Source organism: Phoca vitulina, unplaced genomic scaffold, assembly GCF_004348235.1.
Source record: "Phoca vitulina isolate PV1807 unplaced genomic scaffold, GSC_HSeal_1.0 scaffold2, whole genome shotgun sequence".
Lineage (NCBI taxonomy): Eukaryota > Metazoa > Chordata > Mammalia > Carnivora > Phocidae > Phoca > Phoca vitulina.
The window spans coordinates 52,352,426-52,377,433 of NW_022589705.1; the positions used below are offsets into that span (position 1 = coordinate 52,352,426).

Below are 25,008 nucleotides of genomic sequence, written 5' to 3' on the forward strand. Positions count from 1 at the left end.
CTCTGCAAGCAGCTTGAGGCCTTAACCAAGTGAAACACCCAGTCCTACTGTGTACAGCAGTGACCACAACAAAGGCTGTGGTTTCTCCCACACTAGCCCTAAATAGGTTTAAATTAATGCTATTCATCACTGGGTGGAAAAGAAGACAAGGCAAATCTAAGCCAGCAGCATTGAGAAATTTCTTACCAACACTCAAACCTCTTAGCCATAAATGAGCTGACCTCCGTTCATGAGTTTACTCCAGAACAACCCTTCCTCCCTATTCCAATACCCTCTCTGCCTTTGAATTTCCATCTTTTTCACTACACTCTAGATAAAGGATACTGTTACTACATTCTAGATAAAGGATATTGTTACTACCCTCAAGTTAGCCAAAAACCGTCAAGGATACAAAAGCCATATTTATCTCAAGTTTGTTGACTGTTAATGCTATTTCCTTTGAAGAATTAAAAGATAAATAAAAAGATAAATGAAATTTTTTAGAACTGTGCATACACCAATGATTTAGAATGGATTAGTCAGCCACAAAATCCACCCTGAGTTCAGTTTAAGGTTAGAGTAAGAATTTGAGATAGGGTGGCACTTACTCTTTTAATTTTAAACATCACTGTACGTTAGTCTTACACCTTCTTTTTCTAAATACGGCTTATTATTATAAATCACAGGAACTAACTGCATAACTTTCTATTAAACAGTTTATTAAGGTACTGAAAAAGTTTAACTACATAATGTATAGCCTTAAACTTGAGCATAAATACACATACACATGTACGCCTGCTAACAAAATATCTTGAACATATTTTAGATATGCAATACTGCCGTAAACTAACATGGTAAGTTACCCCCAAATTAAGAAATTACCATAACTCATTCAGCATAGAATTATAAACTATCACAATTTAACATTTTCATTAGTATTTTTTACAATAACTATCCTGTATGCACTGATAACCTCATGCATATAGTTATACTGTATTTAAAGCACCAGCTTTTTTAAAAAACAAATCATTTGCACTGCTCTCAACAGCCCTCTGTGTGCAGCCTGAATGTGCACACACATGCACACGAAGCACACACGCGCTCATACACAGACACTCCTAATCTTACACCTGCTCTGAAGCAGTAGGAAGTGAATTCTCAATCTGTCAACATGACCATCTGGTCTATCTGCATATCACGGCTTTCTCTATTACTATATGAAGGAATGGCAATTACGAAGCCAAAATAAAACTAAAATTCACCTGAATGGGAGTATCTCTCTCTTTGTTGAAATGGAATAGTACGTGGCATATCAGAGCAAAACTAGCAGGATGTAAATAATTGAAAATGAGCATTCAGAACAGCATAATTAAATGAACAATATGGTTCAAGTAATGGGGTCATCAGTAAGACTGGCTGTACAGGTTTCCAGAACAGGTACGAGACTTCCAAAGCACCGCAAACAGTTCCTCCGGTGAGCGGCAGGACCGTTACTATTCCTGGTCCAAGCAAAACTAAGGAAAGGTGGTAACAGGGGTAGCGTGGAAGCAACCAGTAGCTACGATACTAAAACATTACTTTGCAAAAATGATCCCTCTCTACCTTACAACTAACACTCCTCATGCTACCATTAGGACAAATTCAATTCACTCTGCCACTAGGCTAATTAACAATGACAGTCATTACCTGACAAATTTTGGTCATTTATTAGTCTTTCAAAGCAAATTTTAAGGCCACTAAAAAAACTTCCAATCTTAGAAAATTCCTCATCTGCAAAAAGTGAAGATGCTCATGGCAATTTAACTTTTGGGCCTGACACCGCTGGAAAATTAACAAAGGCTTTACTTAGTTGGTTTAAATTTAATTCTATTTATTTAATTTTACTTTCTCAATGTCTCCACACAGCTGCCTCAGAGTTTCATTCCACCTCACAGCAGGTAATAACTATCAAAAATAAATTGTGACTCTGTCATTCTGTGGTGTAGATACAGCAACTTACCTCTATCCAAGAGATGAGTCCTTAAAAAGTCTAACCTCTTTTTAAGTCTAACCTCTTACAAAATTTAACTAAACTGAGAATCTTTCTAGAATCTGATTACATTACCAGAAGTTATACAGACGCAGTTTAAAAAAAAAAAAAAAAACTCTCCAGAAAGTTCTCGGTTGAGTGCCTACTAATGAACAAAGGTTAACTTTATCTAAAAGGTCAAATGCCTGGTGGCTAAGGTTATGACCTTAACAACTTAAATTGTGACCTTGCCACGTGCCGGGTATATTGTAGATTCTGATACAGATCATCTGGTAAAGACTGGTCATAAATTAGCTTTACTGTTACACGCCCACAAAGAAAACCATTTGCCACAATTCCATAATATCTTCAAGTTGTCATACGATACCTATGGAAGGACGACTCAAATAAAGACCAAATTAAGGGCATAAAATGGTTTTACTCTTTTATATTTTTAACGAGACAAAATTCTCAGGCTTATGGAATCACTCCAATTTCATTACACTTGTTACTGTTTATCAGCCACAAAATACACACCGTTCTAACGCCACTGGATTTAGAGGGGAAAAAAAAAAACCTGGAATGTAGTTTAGGTATTGTATTTTAGCATCTCAATAAGTCTTTGAATAAATCACCTGCACTTTTAAAAAATGATTGATTCTGCACTAGCCTCCAGTATTTACATGTGTGTCCCAAGATTTCAACCTCCTAGCAAAGAAAAGGCCGAGGCATGAAGCAGTAATTATTGTACACATTTTTAGAAGGGGAAAAAAAAAAAAAATCTCATTTGGGGGGCTATCTAAAAGGGAAAACGGCATTTTGGAGGGAAAAAAAAAATACAACACTGCAAAAGCGGCGGGGGGAGGAATCCACGATAGGTGAAAAGGCCACAATGGTTTTGGCATGTTTCTTGAAGCACGTTTCAGAGTCTCTGCCTCCTGCCAATACTGGCAAGTTCTCAAAACTTTTAAGGAGGTAAAAACATTGTTTAGTGTTTACAAATCTTCAGTATTATAACAGATGCTTGTCAAATCAGTTGTATTTAAGTTGACCAATCTACCTCATATTTGTATTGGCAACTAGCTTCCCTTCCACAAATAACAGGTCTCTAGATCTCTGAAATCAAATTTGAAGTATTCTCGGACAAAAGGCCCTTACTATTTGCTTTCGCAACCGTCCGTGGGGGGCACAGCACGGCGCGGCCATGGCGGCAGCCTGCAGCCGGCGGCCTTGCGGGGCATTCTGGGATACGTCAGGGAAAGCCAACCGGAAGGCGGCTGAGCCGTGTCGCCGGCAGTAACTTTCACACGCAGTAAGGATGCCAGCTCTCCGAAGCAACCTCTACCTGTCGTTCTACCGACACAGTCCTGCGGGTACTGAAACCACCAGCAACCCCGTGTTAGCTCCACGATCTGAAGCAACACCACGGGACAGACGGTCAGCGACGGAAGAGAAGACACGTGATGGCCTTAGCTCGGAAGGCTGCAGCTCTTTAACTCGAAGGGAAATATTTTCACCAAAAACTCAGAACGGGTGCTGCTCACAACCGACAAAAGCGGAACCAGTATTCCCCATCGAGGTACCTTGTAAGGAAGCACATACCAGGATGTGTACCACCTGTTGGCACCCACATTTTTCTCTCTTGGTCCAATTAGAGCATTTGTTAGAACTGATAAATGATTTACTTTTACTGAGAAGATTAAACCAAGATCCTAAAGCGTCCTCCCTGAAAGCACTGATAACACCCATCCTTTTTATTTTTTTTTTTTTTTTGCACCTTGCCTTTCCCAATCAGAACCTCCACTTACATACGCAAATAAATTTTTCAAAAATTTAACTCTGCTTTTTCAATAGAGAAAACAAAGTAACAATAGGGTGAAAAGGGGATTAAGAAAGGGATACTTGTTCCTGTCTAGAGGTCATTTGAGAGGTGTTGCCTTTTCATTTCACTATGCAGAACAGGCTAAAGCAACAGGAACTCCTTACAATTAAGTATACATTCTCCAAAACCCAAATATTTGAAACACTTACAGATCACATCCTCTAAAATACTCATCTATCCCCTGCCAACAGAATGCAAATGATAATGTGACATGCTTGCAAAGTTAATTTCTCCAGTTTCTTATGTAAGGACAGATGGATAACAAAAGTTCTCTTTCTAAAACATATATTGAGAAAAATAATAGAGAACAGGCTATCAGCTGACTTCTTTTTTTAAAAAGCTCACATTCTTAGAATTAAAAACATTTTGCAAAACAGTACAGTGTTGATTTTACAGGTAACACCTTTCTCCTTTGTGAAAAAAATACATAAATATATGAACCCCAAAGCAGCCTACTGGTAGGATTCCACAACCTTCTTTCTTCCATCTGGCTCAAGTAACTGCCATGAAGGTAAAATCTAGCAAGGCCCATATGTACATATAAAAAGTCAACAAGTTACACAAGATCTGAGCTTTCCCATAACACAATGAACCTTTTGTCTAAAACAAGGCAAAAGAAACAAAGTAAAAATGCATTCTTTTAGTCAGTGCTCAATAGTTTTAGCCTGAATGCTAACTCTGAATGCTATAATATACACAGGTAAAACATGCCTCGAAAACAGCCTTGAAACAATAATGAATCTTATCACCAATCAAAGCAACTCACTAAATCAATGATCGATACCGATTTCTCGGTGCATTCATGCACCACACAGGTTGGTTACTTTTAAGATTAACCTTACCATCAATTACTTAAAGAGTTGGTTTGCTTCTCGCTCAGCTATCCTAGACAACACGACAAATTCCTAAATACAAAGCTACTAAGTTTGTGTATTCATGTGATTCTTTTTCCTTCATAAATGATCAGCAATTTGGTAGTACTCTTACCATCTCTTCTTAATTAGCAGGGGGTTCGAGAGGCCCCAGTAGGTTAAAAACACACCCAGAAGATAAGCAACTAAAAATACTGCCTCACCACCAAACTCCATGCTTTTTAAACGAGATCACTTGCCATTTACAATATCCCCTTTATTCCAGCTCTCACCCATCATCAAAAACTGTGATCTAAACATATCACAGAACTACCAACACCTCTGATAACACTACTTGCCAAAAGAACTGAACTTGGTGAGAGTCCTCTCAAAGCTACGCTTTTCCACCCGAATAAAGGTGTGCCCTCGGACACGGGCACCTTCTGGCTATTCTGACTCGGGTTTACCTTTGAAAGCACACTGTCTCTCTGCACTGTGGCCTGCAACTTAAGAGGATTCGGGTATGGCCCCGCACATACAGAGGTCATCAGAAAAGAAACACACGAGGAAGTGGAACCACTTCTCACCATCGCACTTACCTGCTGCATGCACAAAGTATGCCAAATATAAATCGAGTTCCTTAACAGAAACCCCTATGTGATGGGGCTGCACACAGAGCCCTGGATTCGAGCACTGTGGGGACTTTACAAGGCGCTCGCCATCAGTACTTTCGAGCGGAATACCTTTAAATAAAATCACCATAACAAGGTCCAACCTCCAGACTTTATCTGCCTGGCGAAGGCAGTCAATTCTTCGCATCTTGCCTTTCTGGTCTGGGTTGGAAAGAACACAACATGGAGGCTTTTTCCCCGTAACTGTAAGAACAAAATCCTCTCGGTACTCAGGTCGGATATCTTTCCTTAACTTGGCCAGAAGTCGAGATGCCCACTTCTGCTTGACCTCTGGTTTTTCGCTTAGCAACTCATCCTTCACGGCTCTCTCTTCTTCTTTTGACATACGCTTTTCATGTTTTTTGAAGTATTTTCGTTTTCGGGCCTGCAGGTTGAACCATGTGTAGGCGAAGGCTCGGACGTGGGGCAGAAGTGCTTCAATGAAAGGATGAAATTCATCCTGGAGAAATGAACAACAAAACTATAACTATCAAGAAAACAAAAGGAAACAACTTTTCTTCAGATGGTCACTTAAAAAAAAAAACAAAAAAACAATGCTTATTTCCCTTGCAAGTTGACTCGAGCATTACAGTACCCAAATTACACAGAGGATGCCTATGGGAAGTCTGGGGGGGGGGGGGGGAAGAAAACTGTCAGTATCATGTCTCACAATCTCAAAGAAGAAAATGGCTAAAAATTTTAAAATGTGTTGGTATGTTCACCAAAGTGCACCAGGATCTACTGTCGAGCTTAGGTCCCAAGTCCTTTAGACAGTAAGTGAAATGTATTGAAATGCTTACAACAATATATAATCTTAACCCTACTTCAAGAAAGGCACATCTAATTCTGCTGCAGCCTTGACCTCACTACTTGTAGTACACCCAGGGCTCGGCCGCCAGATTGGCAAATCCTAAACATCTAGATGCCAGTCAATGTTTATGGAAGTCTAGGAGCAAAAAAATCATCTCCACGATCAATGAAAACAAAGACTTTCCCTCTAAAAATACTGCATGGAGACGCTAATCTGTGTCTTAGGCATTTTGGTAACATCTTAATTCCTTCTTCAGGATTACAGTTGCATATAATTTTTTTTAGTCAAAAACTTAGAAAAATCTGGCATATGCAAAAGATGAATTTGATATTCTTCAGGCTGAAATAAAAGACCTACTTCCAAGACATACTTGCTGATACTATGGGAATGAAACAAAAAGAAAAAAAGGGGGAAAAAAAACAAAGAAAAGCATACATGCCAGATAGTAAATAGAATGCGTCATTGTGACAAGAGGGTTGCAACTAAATACAGTTAATTTTGTGAAATGCCTTCGGTAATAATCATCCTTAAAAAAGAGAATCTTTATTTAATTTTTGAAATTAATATTTCAGGCTTTTTCTCACAAGCAAATAGAGAACCTGGTACATTTAATGTTTACGAGACTCCAGGAAAACCCTCACGGTTACCTCTTAAGATTCAAGTAATTTGAAAATAAAATTCAATTTAAAACATTTAAATTTTTCTTAGTGTCTTATGAAAATGTTTGATTCTTTTACTTGATACTTTCTTAGGAAATATAAATATAAAATCAAAGAAAAATTAAACAGTAACCTCCACAAAGCTTTCTGAGTACATCTAACTTTTGATTAACCAACCCACACTAATCTTACATAACTTCTCTCTGCTGCACAAAACCCCAAAAGATAAATTATTTACTTTCAAATAAATGAGGATAAGAAAACCAAAAAGATGCTTGATGACTTTTTTTTTAAAAAAGGGTGTAGGACAGACAAATATTATAAAATGCATTCTTTTTCGGTTTGTAATATCCACCTAAATATACACTTTGGAGGCACAAGTAACTGCAATGTCCAAAATATTATTACTATAAAGAAATTATTAAATTTTCAAATGTTCAAATGTTAACTGAGTGGTTAAAATTGGAAAAATATTTTATCAAGTCTGTTAAAATATTATAAATTATAATCAATCATCTAAACACTACATATGACTATTTTTTAAAGTACATATTAATGTAATATATAATAAATCACTTCAACAATTGACATTTATCTTTTTCCTCTCTGAACAAATTTTAGGCTCTGCATTTCAAATTTAGCTTTGAAAACTGCTCTTTTTCAATAAAAATCCAAAAGAGAAGTCAGTTTTTATAACATGTGTGCATTCTTCAAGTGGAGAGGGAACAGAAAAAAATACTAGAATTATATTATTCTTTACCATAAACATTTTAAATTTCTGATGTTTAAGAATCTTTCTTATTGCCATACTTTAAAAGAGAGAAATGGTGGTGGTGGGAGGGGGGGCTTTTTCAAGTCACAGTTTATCTAATAAGGTATACGCCAAACCGCAAAGCATTTAAACGTTACTAAATTCTGAGCTCATCCTTCAAATGCTCTAAAATACATAAAATTGGGGTTTGAAACAGTCCTTCACATTGACTGATTTTCTTATATACACAGGACATGCTAGGGACCAAGGCTCTGTAGTATTATGTTAAGAACTCCTGGAGTCTACCTTAACTACAAAGTGAGTTTTCACCAAAAGGAAGATTTCATTTTAAAATCTCAGGCCCATTTTATAAAGCGAAGAACTAAGTTCTAAACAATTCACATTTATGTTAAAATGTTATCTTATTCAAAAGCTTCATTGATATGAATAAACATTTTTTAAAAAACATTCTAACAGGGCATTTAAGTGTTTGAAGAGACTCCTAGTATGCTTCTCACAGAACTGCGAACTGCGTTCATTCGTGTTCAAGAGGATTTTGTTTACCTGCCAACCAAATGCCTATATATCTCATCATAAAAACCCTCAAATGAGGCCAACTATGTCAACTAATCATTAAGAATAATATAAGTCCCCAATTTTGCATCAAAAGTATTTACAACTTATTACTCCCCAAAGGTTTCAAGAATGTGCCAATAAAAGTGCACAATATTTTGTATAACTTTACTCACATGTACTATTAAAGAGCTAGTCATCTTTCTCAACTCACAATTAGAAATACTCCAGATCATCAAAAGTAAAGAATATCATTAACTTGTAGGAAATGTCAAGGCCCAGCATAAATTAATTCTAAAAAAATAGTAAGCCTCTATAAATCATGTTGCTGCACATACTGCCATAAGCTATGTAATATTTCAAAATATTCAGGAGATAATAAAGAATATTTTACATGTGTACTCAGTGTGAAAGTTATAGGCCACCAATGAAAACAAACCTGAAAACCTGTTTCAAAAGCGGTATGACTTTGAATCAGCTTCTTAAATGTTGATCTGTTTGTAAGTAAGCCAAGTTTAAGAACCACTGAACGCTGATATTGCTGGAACTACTTTCAAAGGTTCACCTATAAATTTCTACTGGGTTATCATTCTATGGCCAGGTAAATGATTTGGTTATGATACGCCTGTATGGACGAAAAGAAGACGTCTGGCATTTTCTTGATAAAGTTTTAAAAATTGCACACATGTAGATGGAGTTTATTCTTTCATTTAGAGTATTTCTATTACTGTGCTTACTGGACTTTCTTTAATGACCAATAAGCTACCTAAGTTTTTCTTTCTAAAACTAGCTCTAAAGCTTTATAAGTATTCCAGCAAGTTAAATAAAATTGTAAATCAATTTTTAAAGGAAGAACTCAAAATATATGGCTCTCACTCACTATTTAGTGTGCAATTTCTTCACAAACTGTTACACTGTTTCTTTTTACTGGTGTTTCCAGAAGAAGGCCTAGTGCGCGTGTATCAATCACACTGCCAAATATGTTTAAAAAAAAAAAACAAAACTTTCTTAATGTGATAATAGCTCCTGAGCCAAGAGAATCCAGCTTTGTCAAGTACCTGACTATGCCCTGGGCCTGCATGGATACACAGGTATCCTCATACATGCACCAACCCAAAATATAAATTTATCTTTCGAGAGCTCACTTGAAGACACTCATGTGTCTGCTAAGGTCATGCCCCACTATTGCAGCACCCTGGTATTGTCTACAAGTTCTCTGTGCTGCAAACTTTTGCCAGAAAGAACTTCAGCCTTTGAATCTCAGCATTTCCACTGTAGTCATAACTCATTCAAATTCTCTTACACTTTGCATCTTATCCATATGCAATTGTGAACCTTGCCAGAAGTTGTTGGAAAAGTTTCATTCCATACTTCCACAAGTTACTAAAATAGGAACTTTGGAAGTTTGTTAGGGAAAAATAAAAAACTTTTACAATAACTAAAAGCAACTGCTATCCATTACTAATGCTAGGCCTAAATCCCAAACAGACCATTTCAACATAAAAGATGCATTTAAGAGTCTTCTGAGATCAAATAGCCAGTATTATTCCTGTTAGATATTGCAATAAGAAAGGATGTCATGTGAGAAATAAAACCAGAATCTAGAGAGGAAAGAAAAAAAATTATTGATACTTTTTAACCATCCATAAAGTATTCCGGCTAAACCGTTACCTCCTGCTAAATGAAAGCAGTAAGTGGTGGCAGGTTTTTTTAAGGGAGTGGTAAATAAACATTTTATATGAAGCATACAACTTCACGTAGGTGATTAATGGTCAGATTGCAATGTACCAAAACAGTATGAAAGCTTACACTTTTTTTCAAAAAATTTTTTAGCGCAAAATCACTTTGACTTCATGCCTTTTAGTCAAAGAAAATAAATAATATATTCAAAAGGGACCAGATTTGGAGCCGTGAAGTAGCAATATTTTGCCTAGGGGTGGTGCAGACAAGAGAGGGATGGAAAGGGAGGGCACGGGAAGGAGGGGCGGAGGGCAAGAGAGACCCACGCTCCGAGTAGAGTCGGAGGGGAAAAGTTGCCCCCGTCCTGCGCGCGGAGCTGCCCGAGTCGCGCGGCGGCGGCGGCGGCGGCGGGAGGCGGCGGGGGGAGCCGCGTCCGGCCCGGGTTGCTGCTCGGGCTCGCGGCCCGGAGCCCAACTCCGTCCGGAGCTCCCCGGCCCGCGGCCCGCGGCCTCCACCGCTCGCCGCCCTGCGCAGCGTGGGCTCGTCCCGACAGCGAAACTTTCACTCGGGAAAGCGAGCGGGCGACGAGCGGCGAGGACGCAGGCTCCACCCGGCCGGCGCTGGGGGACGCGCGTCCACGCAGCCCCGCTCCGCCGAGCCCGGGGGCCGGCTCGCAGCCGCCCGCCCGCGTCCGAGGGGCGCTGTCCCGGCCCGGCCCCGGACGCCGGCCCGCGTCCTTCCCGCGGCCGGACCCCAAAGGCTGACAAACAATAAACAAAAGTAAGAGTTTGGGGAGGCTGCCTCGGCGCGGGCTCCTAGCGCGGGCCGTGGGAGCAGGGTCGCGAGTTCTCCCGCACCCGGGGGTTTCAGTTGCCCCGGGCGTGCGGGGTGTGCGGTGGGCTCCGTCGGCGGCCCCCTCCCCGGGAGCCGCGGAACTACAGAAACCGGCCTGCCGGCTGCAGAAACGCTGAGTCCAGATTTCAGCGTGTCATGGGCTGCAACCCCGCCGAAACACGTGCGGGGCGTCCGAAAACACAGCCGTTCCGCAGTCAATCGCCCCGATATTAATTAACGCATTAATAAGAGGGCGCCATTAGCCATGTGCCCACACAAATGGCCGTGCAAGAGGAATGCACCCGCATGGAAACAAAGTTACTTTCTTAAAGCTGTATTTCTCCCCCCCCCCCCCGAGCACACGCTCACACACACACACAGAAACACGCGCAGACACGGGCACACACCAAGACACATGCCCCGGGCCCGGCCGGCGCGACGGTCCCCGGTACCCCGCGCCCAGCCCCAGGTCTGCCCCCGCAACCCCGCCCCCCCCAACCCCGCCGCATCCAAACAGCTGCTTACCTGGGTGAGACAGAGCGGAGAATACATAACTGCCGGGCGGTGGGGTGTGCGTGTGCGTCTGGGTGTGCGGTTTGGAGGTGTGCGTGAGTGCGGGTGAGAAAGGAGAAAGAGGGAGAGAGGAAGAGAGAGAGAGAGAAGGGGGGAGAAAAAAAATCAAGCCTGCTTCTTGCGTTCACATTTCCAACTCGGCTCAACTGCAGCCAGCCAGCCAGCGCGATTGCCGCTCCATGAGCTGAACTTTAACCCCGCCTAGAGTTTCCCTACACTCCACTATACATGTCTACTGTACGCGGGCGTTAAAGGCATAGCGCACCCTTTCCCGCTCCCGCGCCCGCCCGGCCGGGTGCCCGCGAGCTGCCCGCGCGCCCGCCTCCGCCTCCGCTCTGCACCGCACCGCACAGCCGCCGCCCGCTCGCGCCGCCGCTGGGGGCGGGGGGGTGCGTGGGGGAGGGGGCGGCTGCGGCGCCGCGCGGCCAGCCGGGTCCCGAGCCTCCGCGGCCGCTCGCGCTCGCTCGCTCGCTCCCTCTCTCGCTCCCTCGCTCGCAGGCTCTCTCGCTCCCTCTGCCCCCCCCCGCCCCCGCTTCCCCGCTCAGCGCATTACTGGGTAACGCAGTGAGGAGCAGTTACAGTCTGTACTCCCGGGCAGCTATAGGCTGCCACAGGATGTGCTTAAGCAAACAAAACTACTTTTCCTCATCCCCATCCCCCAAGCCCCGCCGCAGACCTTCGCGGACCTCGGTGGAGGACTTGGGCAACTTTGCCAGGTTGCCCTGCGCTCCCAGTTCACTGTGTGGGCACGTAGAAAACCGAGGAGAAGGCCGGGGGGCAAATTTGCATGTATGCAAATTTTTAAAAAATCAGACCTCCTAGGTAACTTTTTTTTTCCCCCTCTGAAATGCGGTACGGCTCAAAGCATTGTAATCTCTCCAACGGAGCTTTCTGTGGGAATAGATCGTCGGTAGAGGTAATTATGCACAAAATCCTGCAAACTTTGTGCAGCTTCAGTCCTATGGCATTCAGAAGCGGGGGTGGTGGGGAATAATTTCACACAGAAGAGTCACCGGATTTGAGGGGTGAGGGGGGGTGTCTGGAGAAAAGGAGGCGGAGATTAATGAGCGTTCTCCCTCCCAGGACTGTGAAACTAGTGGGTCTGAACACAGACGCCATAGAAAAAGTTCTATCACGTTTAGAAACAACAGTGGTTTAGCTGTGACATCTTTTTCTTTTTAGGAGGAAAAAAAAAAATGTGAAAGGGATGTCCCCTAAGGGAAGAGAGATATTCTGGTCCACAAAACGCGTGCCCAAAACTGGACACAGGCTCTCATTACCGTCCCTGTTCCTGGGACACCTCTGGAAGGGTGCCTTTTAAGAATTCCCTCTTTTTTCCTCCCCCAGGTAACCGTTCTTAAAATGGAAAAGAGCTTCCTGCAATTATTTTAGGTTTGCTAAAGTATTGTTTTGGCAGAAAAGGGGGGTGGTTTTTAGGGTTTGGCAAGTTGCCAATAAGCCTGCTTTTCCAGTTTTTTTAACCTCATATTTTTTTTTTCTCCAGGCTTTCCTCCCTGATGGAAAAAAAAAAAAAAAAGAAAAGAAAAAGAAACCAAACAAACAAAAAAAACCCTTCTTCCTCCTGACCCCCAGCCCATCTCTTCCTCCTCCTCTTCCTAACTCTAGTTTGCAGCCTGCCGCACTTGCGAATCCTTCTCAAAATTCCAAAAGGAAAGATCAGGGTGAAAGGCACTGGCACACAGACAGGGGAATCTGCACCTTGGGAGAGGTTACATAGCCAGGGAGCCTCGGAAAAGAGGAAACTCCTGTAGGAATGCCCACTCTGCACGTGAGTGTGAGGTGACCTGCTAAGGCCACTCTCATTCAGACTACGCTCCTCCACCGCACCCCCCCCTTCTTAAGTAAGGGGCAAGAAAAATGTTACTGGAGAAAGCAAAATACAGTCCTCTGAAATATTCTGCATCTGTCTAAAATCATTTTATGCTTGTTCTCCAGTTACCTTATGGCTAAAATCATTTCTGAATGCTTGAGACCATCTTCACACACCCTGCTCCTAAATATCCTTGGAAATCTCTCAAATTATTTTTTAAGGGGCAAGGGGAGATAATGACTTAAATCTTTAATGAGAGAGTCCCATTTTCCCCAGCTAAACAACTGCCCTTCCTTGGTTCCTCTTCAATTTCAGTAGAAGAGAAATGTCCTAAAAGCTAAGCCGAGTTACAGAGACAACTTCCCTGGCCATGAAAACCTTTGCTGGGATCTATAACTTCAACTCGCTCCAAGTTTCCTCGATAGAAGTTTCTGGCTGACGGTCCCAACATGTAACTGAGGCACAGTGAGAAGTTATTGTTCCATGTGTACTCTTGGGAAGCTCTCTTCCAGAGCAGATTAAAATCTTTCTTTTGCTGTATTAAAAGATAGACTTCACATTTGCCTCTTTCCAAAACAAGAAAGATTCTTACTTTTAACTGAATCTCAAGAAAAAGAAAAGGATTTTTTTTTAAAAAAGGACTGGCACATCGCCCTGGTTTTTAAAAATAGGGAAAAGTAATTTAATGCTGATATTTCTAGTTTAAAAACTTCTTTTGTTGCAGCAGTGAATGTGCCCGCGATTTCCAGCTTTCTGCGGTTAGCAATATTATCTTAAGTAACTTTTGGCGCCCTTCGTAAGACTTTTGGATATGGGACGATTGTTTGCGCCCTCTAGGCAAGGGCTGGATCCAAGTTCAGCACCAAAGCCCTTCACATCCGCTCCTGCTTTCTCTCCTATCTCCGCCAGCTCCCGCTCCCTCCCCCGCGGGATGGGGTGGGGGGGGGGGAGGCGGGGGAAACACCACAAAGCACAGTTCCAACTACAGCCTTTGGAAACAAGACTGAGAAAAATACAGTAGAAGAGTTACAGTTACAGAAAGGCTTCTGGTAACTTTCTCTCCAACAGGCATAAATTTAAACACACACACAAAGAAACAGATGTTCCTCAAAGGGCAGTCTGGGGGTAAAAAACATTTCCAACTCTTTCCCCTCTTCCCAAGTTGCAAAAGTAAATCCTTGTCCAGAGTTCACAAAGACACTAAGACACTTGAGAGAGAGCAGGGGTGGAAGGAGGAGAGAAGGAAGAAAGGATAGTAGAACAGTTGTAGGAAACAGGTGAAGTACAAAAACTAGTTTACTGCAATCATATAAATGACCCATTGTTAGGAAGAATAAACCCCTTATTGGAAATAACCGCTCCAATCATTTATTTTGCAAGTGCTAGGAGGCTGCCTTGAAATGGGATTGTCTTTGCGCAAAGGAGGCTCCTGTCATGCTCTCTGCTATCCATATTCTTCCTGGCACAGAGCCCAGCCTTGCATTTACTGTGTTTTATTTGCAGAAATGTTACCTTGCCAGCTTTAGTGAAATCCTCTTAGATATATAAATTACGTCAATAAGGTTTCACTTATATGTACAGCTCAAATACCTCTCATTTTGGAGGTTACTTGATAGGAAGATCTTATTAATATGATTTAGATTTTAATGCCCAAAGCAGTGAAGATAAAATTGGGGTTCGTAAGTGACAATGCCATTAACTCTGTAGTTCTTACCAAGCCTAACTTTATCACTAGCATTTTCCAATCTTTTTCTCTAGTTTTTTGACCTACTGGTCACTTGTGTGCAGATTTTTCTTAGATGCATATAATACTAAATTGAATAATGTCACTGAACTGAGCATCCAAGTGGATTTTAATGTCAAATTTCCAAACCAGATTTGATTAAAAGGCCTAAAGCCCTGGGAAATAGCTCGATGGGAATTTAATCCAAAGATGGGAAAGAGCCCATACTATATTCCATTCACTTCCCAACAGAATTAGGTGTCTACAGTGCTCAGAGGGAAGGAAGAGATGGATATGCTTTAGTCAGAGGCTGCCAGTTACTGTCTCCAAGACAAGCTACTGCAGTTGGTTTCCACTGGACTGGTATCAAAGACTTGTCCAAGAGGCCAGACTCCAACTAAGAGTTAGCAAGTCAGCAATCTTCCACACACACCCTCTACAGGGGTTGTTGTGGTAACAAGAACAAATGTGAACTTGGCCAGTCTTAATATCCTATTTGCTACTGATCATATATTTAAAGAGCAGAATTCAAGAAAAGTGGACACAAAACACTCTCTCCACCTCTTCCTTTCAAATGTATAAAATAGCTGTCAGTCCACCTGTGAAACATTCTCTCTCCCTTAAAACTGTTGTTTAGAGTTCAAGAAGAGAGGCATGCCTATTCCTTCAAAGTACTTGAAAAGTCAAAGCTTCTAAGACAACCAGGGAAGTTCTGCAATGCTGCGTATTCAATATGTTACTTCCCAAAGCTCAATACCGTCCTGTAGTTCAGGCAAGTTTTTAAGCCACGCATTTTTAAAAGTTGAACCTCCCATTCCACAACAGTTAACAGCTTCCCTGAATTTAAAATATAATAATTAATGTAAAGTTAATATTTCTCTAGAAGAATTTTTCTAACTTTTTCTGGAAAGGCAATTAAGAAGGCATTACAATTCATGCAAAAATTCCCCAGGTTTTTTTTTTTTCTTAAACTCAAAACTCTTTCCTATTGTGCTTGCTAAATCCGGAAGAGCTTGTAGCTTTGACAGCTTGAACCACACCATCCCCTTCAGAGCCGCAGAGAACTTCAGATCTTTTCTGCCCCGCCCCCTCTGGCTACTGAGAACCACTGTACACCCAAGCCTCCTCATGATTGGATAAAGCTTTTGTCAATCTCCCATGTTGTCCCATTGATTAGAGGATCGAATCGTCAATTATTCTCCGGGTCCAGACATTTCTTTTCGAGTTAGGTTGACTGCTGAGGCCAGACGTCTTTTTACAGAACAGAGCACGTACAGGATTTTTTTCCCCCTTTCTGGAACCGAGCAAGCGCTAGGAGGAAAAAAATCTATCAAGCTCAGCAATTTTTTCAAATCTCGGGGAAAGAAAAAAGGAAACCCGGTCTCTGATGCACATAGCAAAAAAAAAAAAACACAAAAAACAAAAAACCATCCACAAAGCTACGTCTTTAAAACAAAACCATCACAATAGACATTCACCCAGCAATCACTTAAATGCATATGCAAGCCAGAGAAATTTTAAAGTCCTAGCCATTTAAACAAAATCATTCTACCATTATTGTTGTTTATAAAACACACATCGTATAAACGCAAAATAGAAAGTTTAAGATGTACCACGTACCATTGCAATGTAAAAAGAGTACGTGAGAAACTTTAAAATGTTCAGACGAATTGCTTCATTTGTTGTCCCCCTTTTTTGGCATTAAAAAAAATCTAAATAAACTTGGAACCGTTGAAAACCCGGAAGAGATTTTTTTTAAAGCTGTTGGCCAATTGCAGGCTTCTTGGAGATTTTTTTTTTTTTTTTTAACTCCAAATCAGAAGGCTTTTGCAATTGCAATGCGCGCTCTCTGCCTCTCTCACTGTCTCTCTCTCCTCTTTTGATAGCAATCCAACCCGGGCTGGCTGGTTCTCAGATTCTCTCTGGTTTTGCCTTGTGTGCTTTGGATTGTACGAGACTTTGCAGAAGTTGCAATCGATTCGCAGTCCCTCTCTCCTCTCCCTACCCCCTTGTTTATTTCCGCAATCGCTGCAATTTGCATAGTAACCACGCACGAGGCGCCGGCGGCTGCCTGCGGAGGGGGCCGGGAGGGGGCAAGGAAAAGGCCTTGCCCCCTTCTCCCCTCCTCCCGTCTCTCTCCCCGCCAGTCTCCTCCTCCCCCACGGTGCGTGGCCAATAGGAGCCCCGGCATTCAGCGCAAGCTCCGGTCGGGACACCGTTCGGAAGAAAAGCCCCTGTGTTACTAGGCCCTGCTCGCAGGATCGTGTATTTGGCGCGGTAGAAGTTCCCCTGCTTGCGGTCCTCGCAGCCGGTACTAGGGATATGTGAGGATAAAGTACATTTGCCTGCGGTTGTGCGGGTTTTGCACGTTTTAATCAAGTCTGCGCACCTGCTTTCTCGGTTTCTTTTTCCATAGTCTCGTGAGTTATTAGGCTAGTTCATGATGGTTAGTGAGAGATTTAACCTTTATTTGCACTGGTGTAGACCAAGAGTTAAAGATCCTCTGTGGTGCATTAAATCACGAGAGTGCAAAATGTCACAGAGAACTTGCAGTGAAATAAAGCTTCTACTCTAGATTCTGAAAGGAAAAGACTGGTTCTGCTCTCTGCAGATGATTGAACATAAAATTGTTAGGTGGGCTCCCTCAAGAATAAAGTTGTTCCTTTAAAGGAGGAGATGCAATGAAATTCTAGCTTAATTGCCAAGCATCCACTATGTCAATATCCTTACAAAACCGGGATTCCACAAGTTTGACGCCCCCCTCCACCTCCTATCGCCCCAAGAGAAGGGCTGTGTTTGGAAGCTTGAAATGGGGAGGGGGGGAGGCTGTTAATGTAGCTATTGGAACATTATTAAGTCCTTCATCTAACTGATTCATCTTATTTCATTAACCCATTTCAATGTCGACCTTTTATGTGTTTGTTTTAAACAACAGACTAGCCCTTGGTACAGTGGGGGGGGGGGAGGGGGGCGGGGGCGGGGGGAGACGACTCCAAAGGAAGGGAGTGTCCCTTTAAATGGAAAGCATCACGACCAGGGCTATTGCGTTTGTTTGTTTTGCGTCAGTTAAGTAGCTTTGGACGTTTTGCTGAATAACTGAGTTACAGGAAAATGTGTGCTTAGCTCACTTGATAAAAATTATCCAATAAGAAGTCAAGAGGAATAGGAAGCAAGCTGGCAGTTGTCTGATTTTCTTAACTGTCCTTGGTGAAGGTATCTATTAATTAATAACAGGACCTCGCACAGTTAAATTAGAGGTTAGGGAAACCTCCTATTTTGTTTTGAACAACCTTTTTGGCTTTAGGCTTGCACTTTACAACAAGCTAACTGATGCAGCATTACTGAAAGGTATGGTACTGTGGCCACCAGTGGTGGTAGAAAAGCTTTGCTCTTCTGGTCTGCCTCTTACAGATTCAGATATTGTCTTGCTCTAGAAAGTCTGTGGCATTTAATCCTGGCCCCCTATACTGAACATCTATTTCAACTTGGCATACTACTTTCACTCTAGAAATACACTTAATGGGATGTAGTGGCTTAAGTAAAAAGAAAAAAAAAATTTTTTTAACCCAAAAAACTTCTAGGTCTTGTTCAGCTGGTGCTAGGCCGTGTGTGTGACCTTGAGATGGTTACATAACACCTGTAAAATAGGACATCAACCTATAGTGAGAATGGAGGATTGTCTTGTCAAGAGCTAAGAGCCTTTCAAATGAGCAAGAGGTATCAACTTGTACTGCATTGCTTTGTAGATGCCATGGTCTGAATAATCTCCAATGCTAAGCAAGTCAGGCCTTGTTAGTAGGTGTAACAGTGAGTTGTGTGTCCATGTCTGTAGTTCATTAACTCAGTTTAATGTGGTAGGTTAGCACCATTTCCAAAGTGACCTTTTATATCTCCATCTAGTCAACAACAGTAGAGTATAGGCTTTGGGGTCCAACTTAGGTATTAATGTTAGTCCTATGTGACTCCAGACAAATTATTTAACCTCTGTAAGATTTAGATTTCTTGTATGGAAAATGGGAGATATTCAGATAACATATGTAATTTACCTAATCCATTAGCTGTGCTCAATATATTATAGCTATAGTAATACCACTGTTACTGTTTAATATGTACCATATTCCAGGCACATTGAATGTGTTAAGAGCTGGAGACACAGCGAAGAAGAAGCTTTCAGTCCCATGGAAGAGATAAGACCCCAAAATAAATAATAATGTGACAAGTGCTGTGTCCAATTTAGATATACATAAAGGGCAATAGAAATACAGATGATGGAATAACTGATTTTGCCTGAGTATATATATAAGGCGAGTCATAGAAGGCTAAAAAAGAGGAAATGAGGGGCGCCTGGGTGGCTCAGTCGTTAAGCGTCTGCCTTCGGCTCAGGTCGTGATCCCAGGGTCCTGGGATCGAGCCCCGCATCGGGCTCCCTGCTCGGCGGGAAGCCTGCTTCTCCCTCTCCCACTCCCCCTGCTTGTGTTCCCCTCTCTCACTGTGTCTCTCTCTGTCAAATAAATAAATAAAATCTTTAAAAAAAAAAAAAAAAAAAAAGAGGAAATGACATTGCTTTGGGCCAGAAGTATGCATCTGTCAGGTGGACAAAGGAGAGGCAGGGCATTCTTGTCCAGAAAAGCACAATGATGTCAGTGTATGCACTGGGCCAGAGAATGGGGATATATTCAACTGTGGCTAGTTGCTCTAGCTAGTATTAGCTTGTATCACAGTAACTAGAGATGAAATTAGAAAGTCAGGCTGAGGCAAGATAGTGGAGAACCTTGTGAGCTGTTTAAACTTTCACTTGAGGGACTGGGGAGACATCAAAGGTATTTAACCAAAAGATATGCAAAGTAAACTTTGCAGATTAGAAAGATCATTCCAGCAAAGGAGGCAAAGAGACCAATTGGAGGTGAGAGAAGATGAAATCCTGAACTATGCACAGAAGGAATGAATGAGCAAGAGAGAGAGAAAGGGAGGGAAGAGCAAAGGGTGGGAGAAAGGAGAGAAAGCAAGAGAGACCCACCATTAATATTAGTTTTTAGAGACTTTGGTTAAGAGGGACAATTTAGGGGTGCAGTTTTTCCAGACTCTCCCAAGTCCAAATACCCACAAGGTATATAACAAGACCTATTAGTGAAGGAGGTTTCCTTACCCCACTTCTATATCCTTAAACCTACCAATATTAAATAATTTTAAAATAATACCCATAACAGTAACAACAGCACACATGGATTGAGTGTTTATATTGACTTTTCTCACCCTATGAATTTGCATTCCAGGAACGTTAGCCCCACCATGCCACAGAAAATCAGCTGCACATCCAATAGCGTGACTTTGGGTTGCCAACCCCATTGAGAGCCTCATGTTTCCACGTAGGCTGGCTTTATGCCTTGAAAATAGTAGGCTCTTCCAGGAATTCTGCTTTGTTGACCCAAATAAAAACTTAATCCTCTTGCAGGGCATTGATATGGAGACTACAACATCAGAGTCTTACAGATTTAGCAACATGATTCAAAATTGCATAATGTATTTTTTAATTTGTGAACTAAGTTGAATGTTGACCACAGGGATACGTTTCACATTTTCTTGATTTGACCAGGTAAATCCTAGATCATCCAAAGCACTTTTTAGGCTAAGTAATCAGCACTGGCATTTAGAGGGCCAACATGACAAAATAAATGATAAATACTAGAAGCAAATGTAAATCTAGGAATTGATGAGCCTCCCTAATCAGCAAGTTTCGGCAGACTATTGTCCCCCCAAATCTGTCTCTCTCTATTCTTGGATGCATACATAAACAGTTTAGAGCCTATGTCTCCTAACCATCCTTGCAGACAGGCATGACACATGATTAAGATCACAATAGAATGGAGAAGAATTATTGAGTCAACCTTCCACATCATTTGCTTAAAATAAATTTGTCCTAAACTTGTGGCCTTTCCAAAGGCTGCAATGAGGTCATGTTAGAGACTCAACTTCAATTACAGAGACCAGGGACAATGACTTGGGAGACAAGGGAGCAGCAAGATGGAGGGAACCTGGGTCCCTAAGTGACCTTATGGAGCAGAGCTGCTTCTCTAGCCTAGATCATATTTAAGCCACTATGTTTTGTTTTGTTTTTTAAGATTTTATTTATTTATTTGTCAGAGAGAGGAGAGAGAGAGCACAAGCAGGGGGAGCGGCAAGCAGAGGGAGAAGCAGGCTCCCTGCTGAGCAAGGAGCCTAATGTGGGACTAAATCCCAAAACCCTGGGATTATGACCTGAGCCAAAGGCAGACACTTAACGGACCGAGCCACCCAGGTGTCCTTAAGCCAATGTTTTGAGATCTCTTATTCAGCAGCTCAGCCTTCACTATAATCACCATCATCATCATCATCAAGATTATAAAACAATTTCATGGTACCTTTGGATCGTTTCCTCTCTGAAAGCTTATGGCTTTTCCCCAGCTTAATACAAAATACATTTGGGTTTTGGGTTTTTCTTTTATAATTTTTAAAAATTCAATTTATTTAAACTAAAAAACACAAAAAGTCCACCCATTTCTCCTATTGATTTTATTATCAGCCTCCTTTTCCAGACTTTCCTCCTCCCTAATCTCTCTCTACTACCCCTCACCCGAGAGACACTAAAGGAGTCACTTTTCTATTTTCACCACTTTATGAACACAGCATGCATGTCCATCCCTCTCTTTCTGGGTTTGTGTGGGTATTTTTTCTGCCCAGAAGTCCCTAATGTTTTCTCCCTGTTCCATTCTTTATTTATTTATTTTTTCAAGAACCAGTTTAATGCTGCTTCCCAACTCCCCCAGGCAGAATTGGCCAATCCCTCCTGGGTGTTCTTTAACATTTTATACTCATCTCTAGGACAGTTATCTTCATATTGGATGTTAGTTATTTCTTTCTGTGTTTGTCTGCTAGACTATGAGCTCCATGAAAGTGCAATGCCTTTATTCATCCTTGTGTCCTTACAAGCCAACTGCTATAATTCTCAATACATGTTTGGTAAATTAATGGGTGAATGGAGAGATGAACAAATGCTTACCTTCTCCTGCCTTGCACTCTGATGTAATACAGGCTCAGGAGTGTGGCTGATGCAAGGCATGGCATTATCACTAAGGGGAAATTTTAAGTATAAAGAATAGGACATTGACTTTGCTTTTTACAGACCTTCCACACATGTTATCACTGTTAACCCTCCTTCTGGATAGGTGAGTCAGGCACTGTCTTTCTCACCACACAAATGAGGAAACTAAGGCTCAGGAAACTATAGGGAGTCACTCATCATTCACTTAGTGAGTGGTTGACTAGAATTCAACTCATTTCATATTCCTCCCCAAAGCTCTGGCTATGTCTGGCTTGGGAAAGAGTTCAAGCTTCAAACTTTTTAAAGTACCATTTTAATGTTTAGCTGGCTCTTATCATAATCAAAGGTAAACAAATGGGCTCATTTCTTTTTAACAGCTTTATTGAGGTACAATTGACATACAAAGAACTGCACATATTTAATATATACAATTTGATAAGTTTGGACATACACAAGCAACCATGCTACCATAACCACAATCAAGACAATAGATATATCCAACACCTCCCAGAGTTTCCTTGGCACCTCCCCCACCCCCGCCCCACGCCCTGCCATCATTCTGGGGGTAAGAACATTTAAGTCTACCATCTCAACACTGTATTGTTAACTATAGGCATTTTGCTCATACAGCAAATCTCTAGAACTTACTCATCTGGCCTAGCTGAAACTACACCCGTTGAATGACAGCTCACTGTTCCCTCCACCCCACAGATCCATCCTTATTATCTTGGACACACACCACAGTCAGAGGTGCCTGGAGACCACAGATGATGTCATGCAACTGAGCTGTTGAATAGTCAGAGAGAGGTTGCCTGTATCTTGACTGAAGCCACAGGTACAAAGTATGAGTTTACAGTTCATAGAAGGAAAACTAAAAGGGAGCTCAGAAGTCTCCAACCACCACATTTTACAGATTACAAAACTGAAGCTAGCAGAGTGAAGTAGTGAGCTCATGGCCACACAGCTGGTAAAGAATTAATCCCTAGTCCAGTGCCAGTTTCATTCCATCATGCAGAGGATATTTTGCAGGAATGGGAAAGGAGGGAGTGACTATCTCTGGGATCAAAGTTGAAAAGAGGCCTGGGCAAGTGAAGAAATTGTGAATCTGATAGGAGAGAGAAAATGGTTAATCGTCTAAACCAAAGGGATGGCTATAAAATCCAGGCTGGTACCTGAAAGATTTACCCAAACATGTTCAGACAGTTCAAGGATAATTTTCGGGAAAAATAAGGGAGGGTGGGGATGAGAGCAATGGTCTAGAACTAAAACTTGGTGTTAAGAGCTGTGAGCTGAACTGGTTCTCTGTTCTCTGCTGTTTGTGGCCTTGGGCAGTTCAATCTCTCCCTCTGGGTTCCTTCTCAGTAAAATGTGAATATCATCAGCCCCACTTCTTGGGGTTTTGATAGGATTCAATGAAATCATGAATGTGAAACTGTTATAAATGTAGGTTTCTCTTCCATGAAGGCCTATACCACCAACAATTGTTTCTAATACAGCACAGAATAAAGAATATAGATAGTTGTATTTATGCAAAAGGTTTTATTTATTTATTTATTTTTTAAAATATTGTATTTATTTATTTGAGAGAGAGAGCAAGAGAGAGCATGAGGAAGGGGGAGGAGTAGAGGGAGAGGGAGAAGCAGGCTCCCCGCTGAGCAGAGAGAGCCTGACTCAGGCTGGATCCCTAGACCCTGGGATCATGACCTGAACCTGATCACAGATGCTTAACCGACTGTGCCAACCAAGTGTCCCAAAAGGTTTTAGAGTAGAGATTGTGTGTGTGTGTGTTTATCTATCATCTATCTATCTATCTATCTATCTATCTATCTATCTATCTATCTCTATATCCATATCTATAATGCACACATATAAGCACACACACAAAATCTTCACTCCAAAACCTCTTTGAATAGAGGTAGGATGAATATAACTAACGAACGAATGAACGAATGAACTAACTCACTAACTAACTATATATGAGAGAGGGAGAGAGAGAGAGAGAAACATCATTAAGATAGAAATAAGGTGAAATCAAGGCCAAGATTAGTATCCAAAATACATGCAATGAAATTCTATATACTTTTTCAGGGTTGACTTGCGATTTGACCTTGAGTTTCCTAGTAATCAATTTAAAAAAGGTAAAAACTTATGAAATATATGATATTCGTATGATTATAAAATTCAAATTCAAGAAGGGTTGTTCAGAAGCAACACAGACATTCTGAGGTCTGAGAAAACCGAACCCATAACTTCTTGCCACCACCATCACCACCACTGCATACATACAGACAGACCAGGGTTGTCATGAAGAGGACTAATCTTTACTATGACGCATTGAACCAGGTACTCAATCCCTGGATGAAATTCCAGCCAGCATAAGGACAGAGGGAGTGGGAAGGATGGCAGCTTCTAAAATTACTATTTTAGGAACTCCTCAACCATAGCTTTGGTTCCCTGGGCTAGTGGTACTAGTGCTCAGTACCCAGCAAATTAGAATGTTCCTAGTTTGACATCAGTGTCTACAGACCCAGAAAATCAGCAACAAAGAAAGGAAAGAACCAGTTGAGGTTGACTCCTCTGACCCTGGGGTTTTTCACACTCACTGTAATATTCCTAAGATCACACCCCCCCCCCTCCAAATAGCATGGAGAGGAAGGAAATGGAAACTGGAAAACCCAGACTCTCTTTTCCAGCCCATGTCCTTTAGCTCTCCAGCCTCTCTTGACCTCTCTCTTTGATAAGGTGACTCAAAATGGGATCAGGAAAGGGAACTCCAGCAAGGGAAGTTACAGAATTGGGGCTGTTGTTGTGTTGGACACACAAGCAAAAACAAGTAGGTAGCTTGTCTCAAAACTCAGTTGGTAGGCTAAGAATCAGGATGACAAGTTAAAAAAAAAAAAAAAAGATTACAAGTCAACCAAAAACATTACAGAAGAAAAAAGAAAAGAAAAGAAAAAGCCTGTGTAGGTCAGGGTAGGGAGATAGGGAACTATACTGGTAGATCCCTTTGGAAAATGGTAATCTTTTATTTTTTTTTGGAATTGTGATTAAAAATACATAACATTTACATTTTAAGCATTTTTAATGTACAGTTCAGTGCCATT

General features: G+C 41.6%; 1 protein-coding gene across 5 annotated transcripts in view; it reads right to left on the minus strand.

Annotated features, from left to right (window-relative positions):
- The window catches only part of NFIA (nuclear factor I A), a 562,687-nt gene that overhangs the window by 350,103 nt on the left and 187,576 nt on the right, over window positions 1-25,008 (minus strand). For 2 of the 5 annotated variants that reach the window (XM_032427631.1, XM_032427635.1), the window contains exon 2: window positions 5,320-5,851. In XM_032427631.1, coding sequence (XP_032283522.1) covers window positions 5,320-5,851 — 532 coding nt within the window. Of the gene's footprint in view, window positions 1-5,319; window positions 5,852-11,224; window positions 11,607-16,446; window positions 16,538-25,008 lie in introns of those variants that run through there. The other 3 variants (XM_032427651.1, XM_032427644.1, XM_032427661.1) reach the window with 3 other exon arrangements.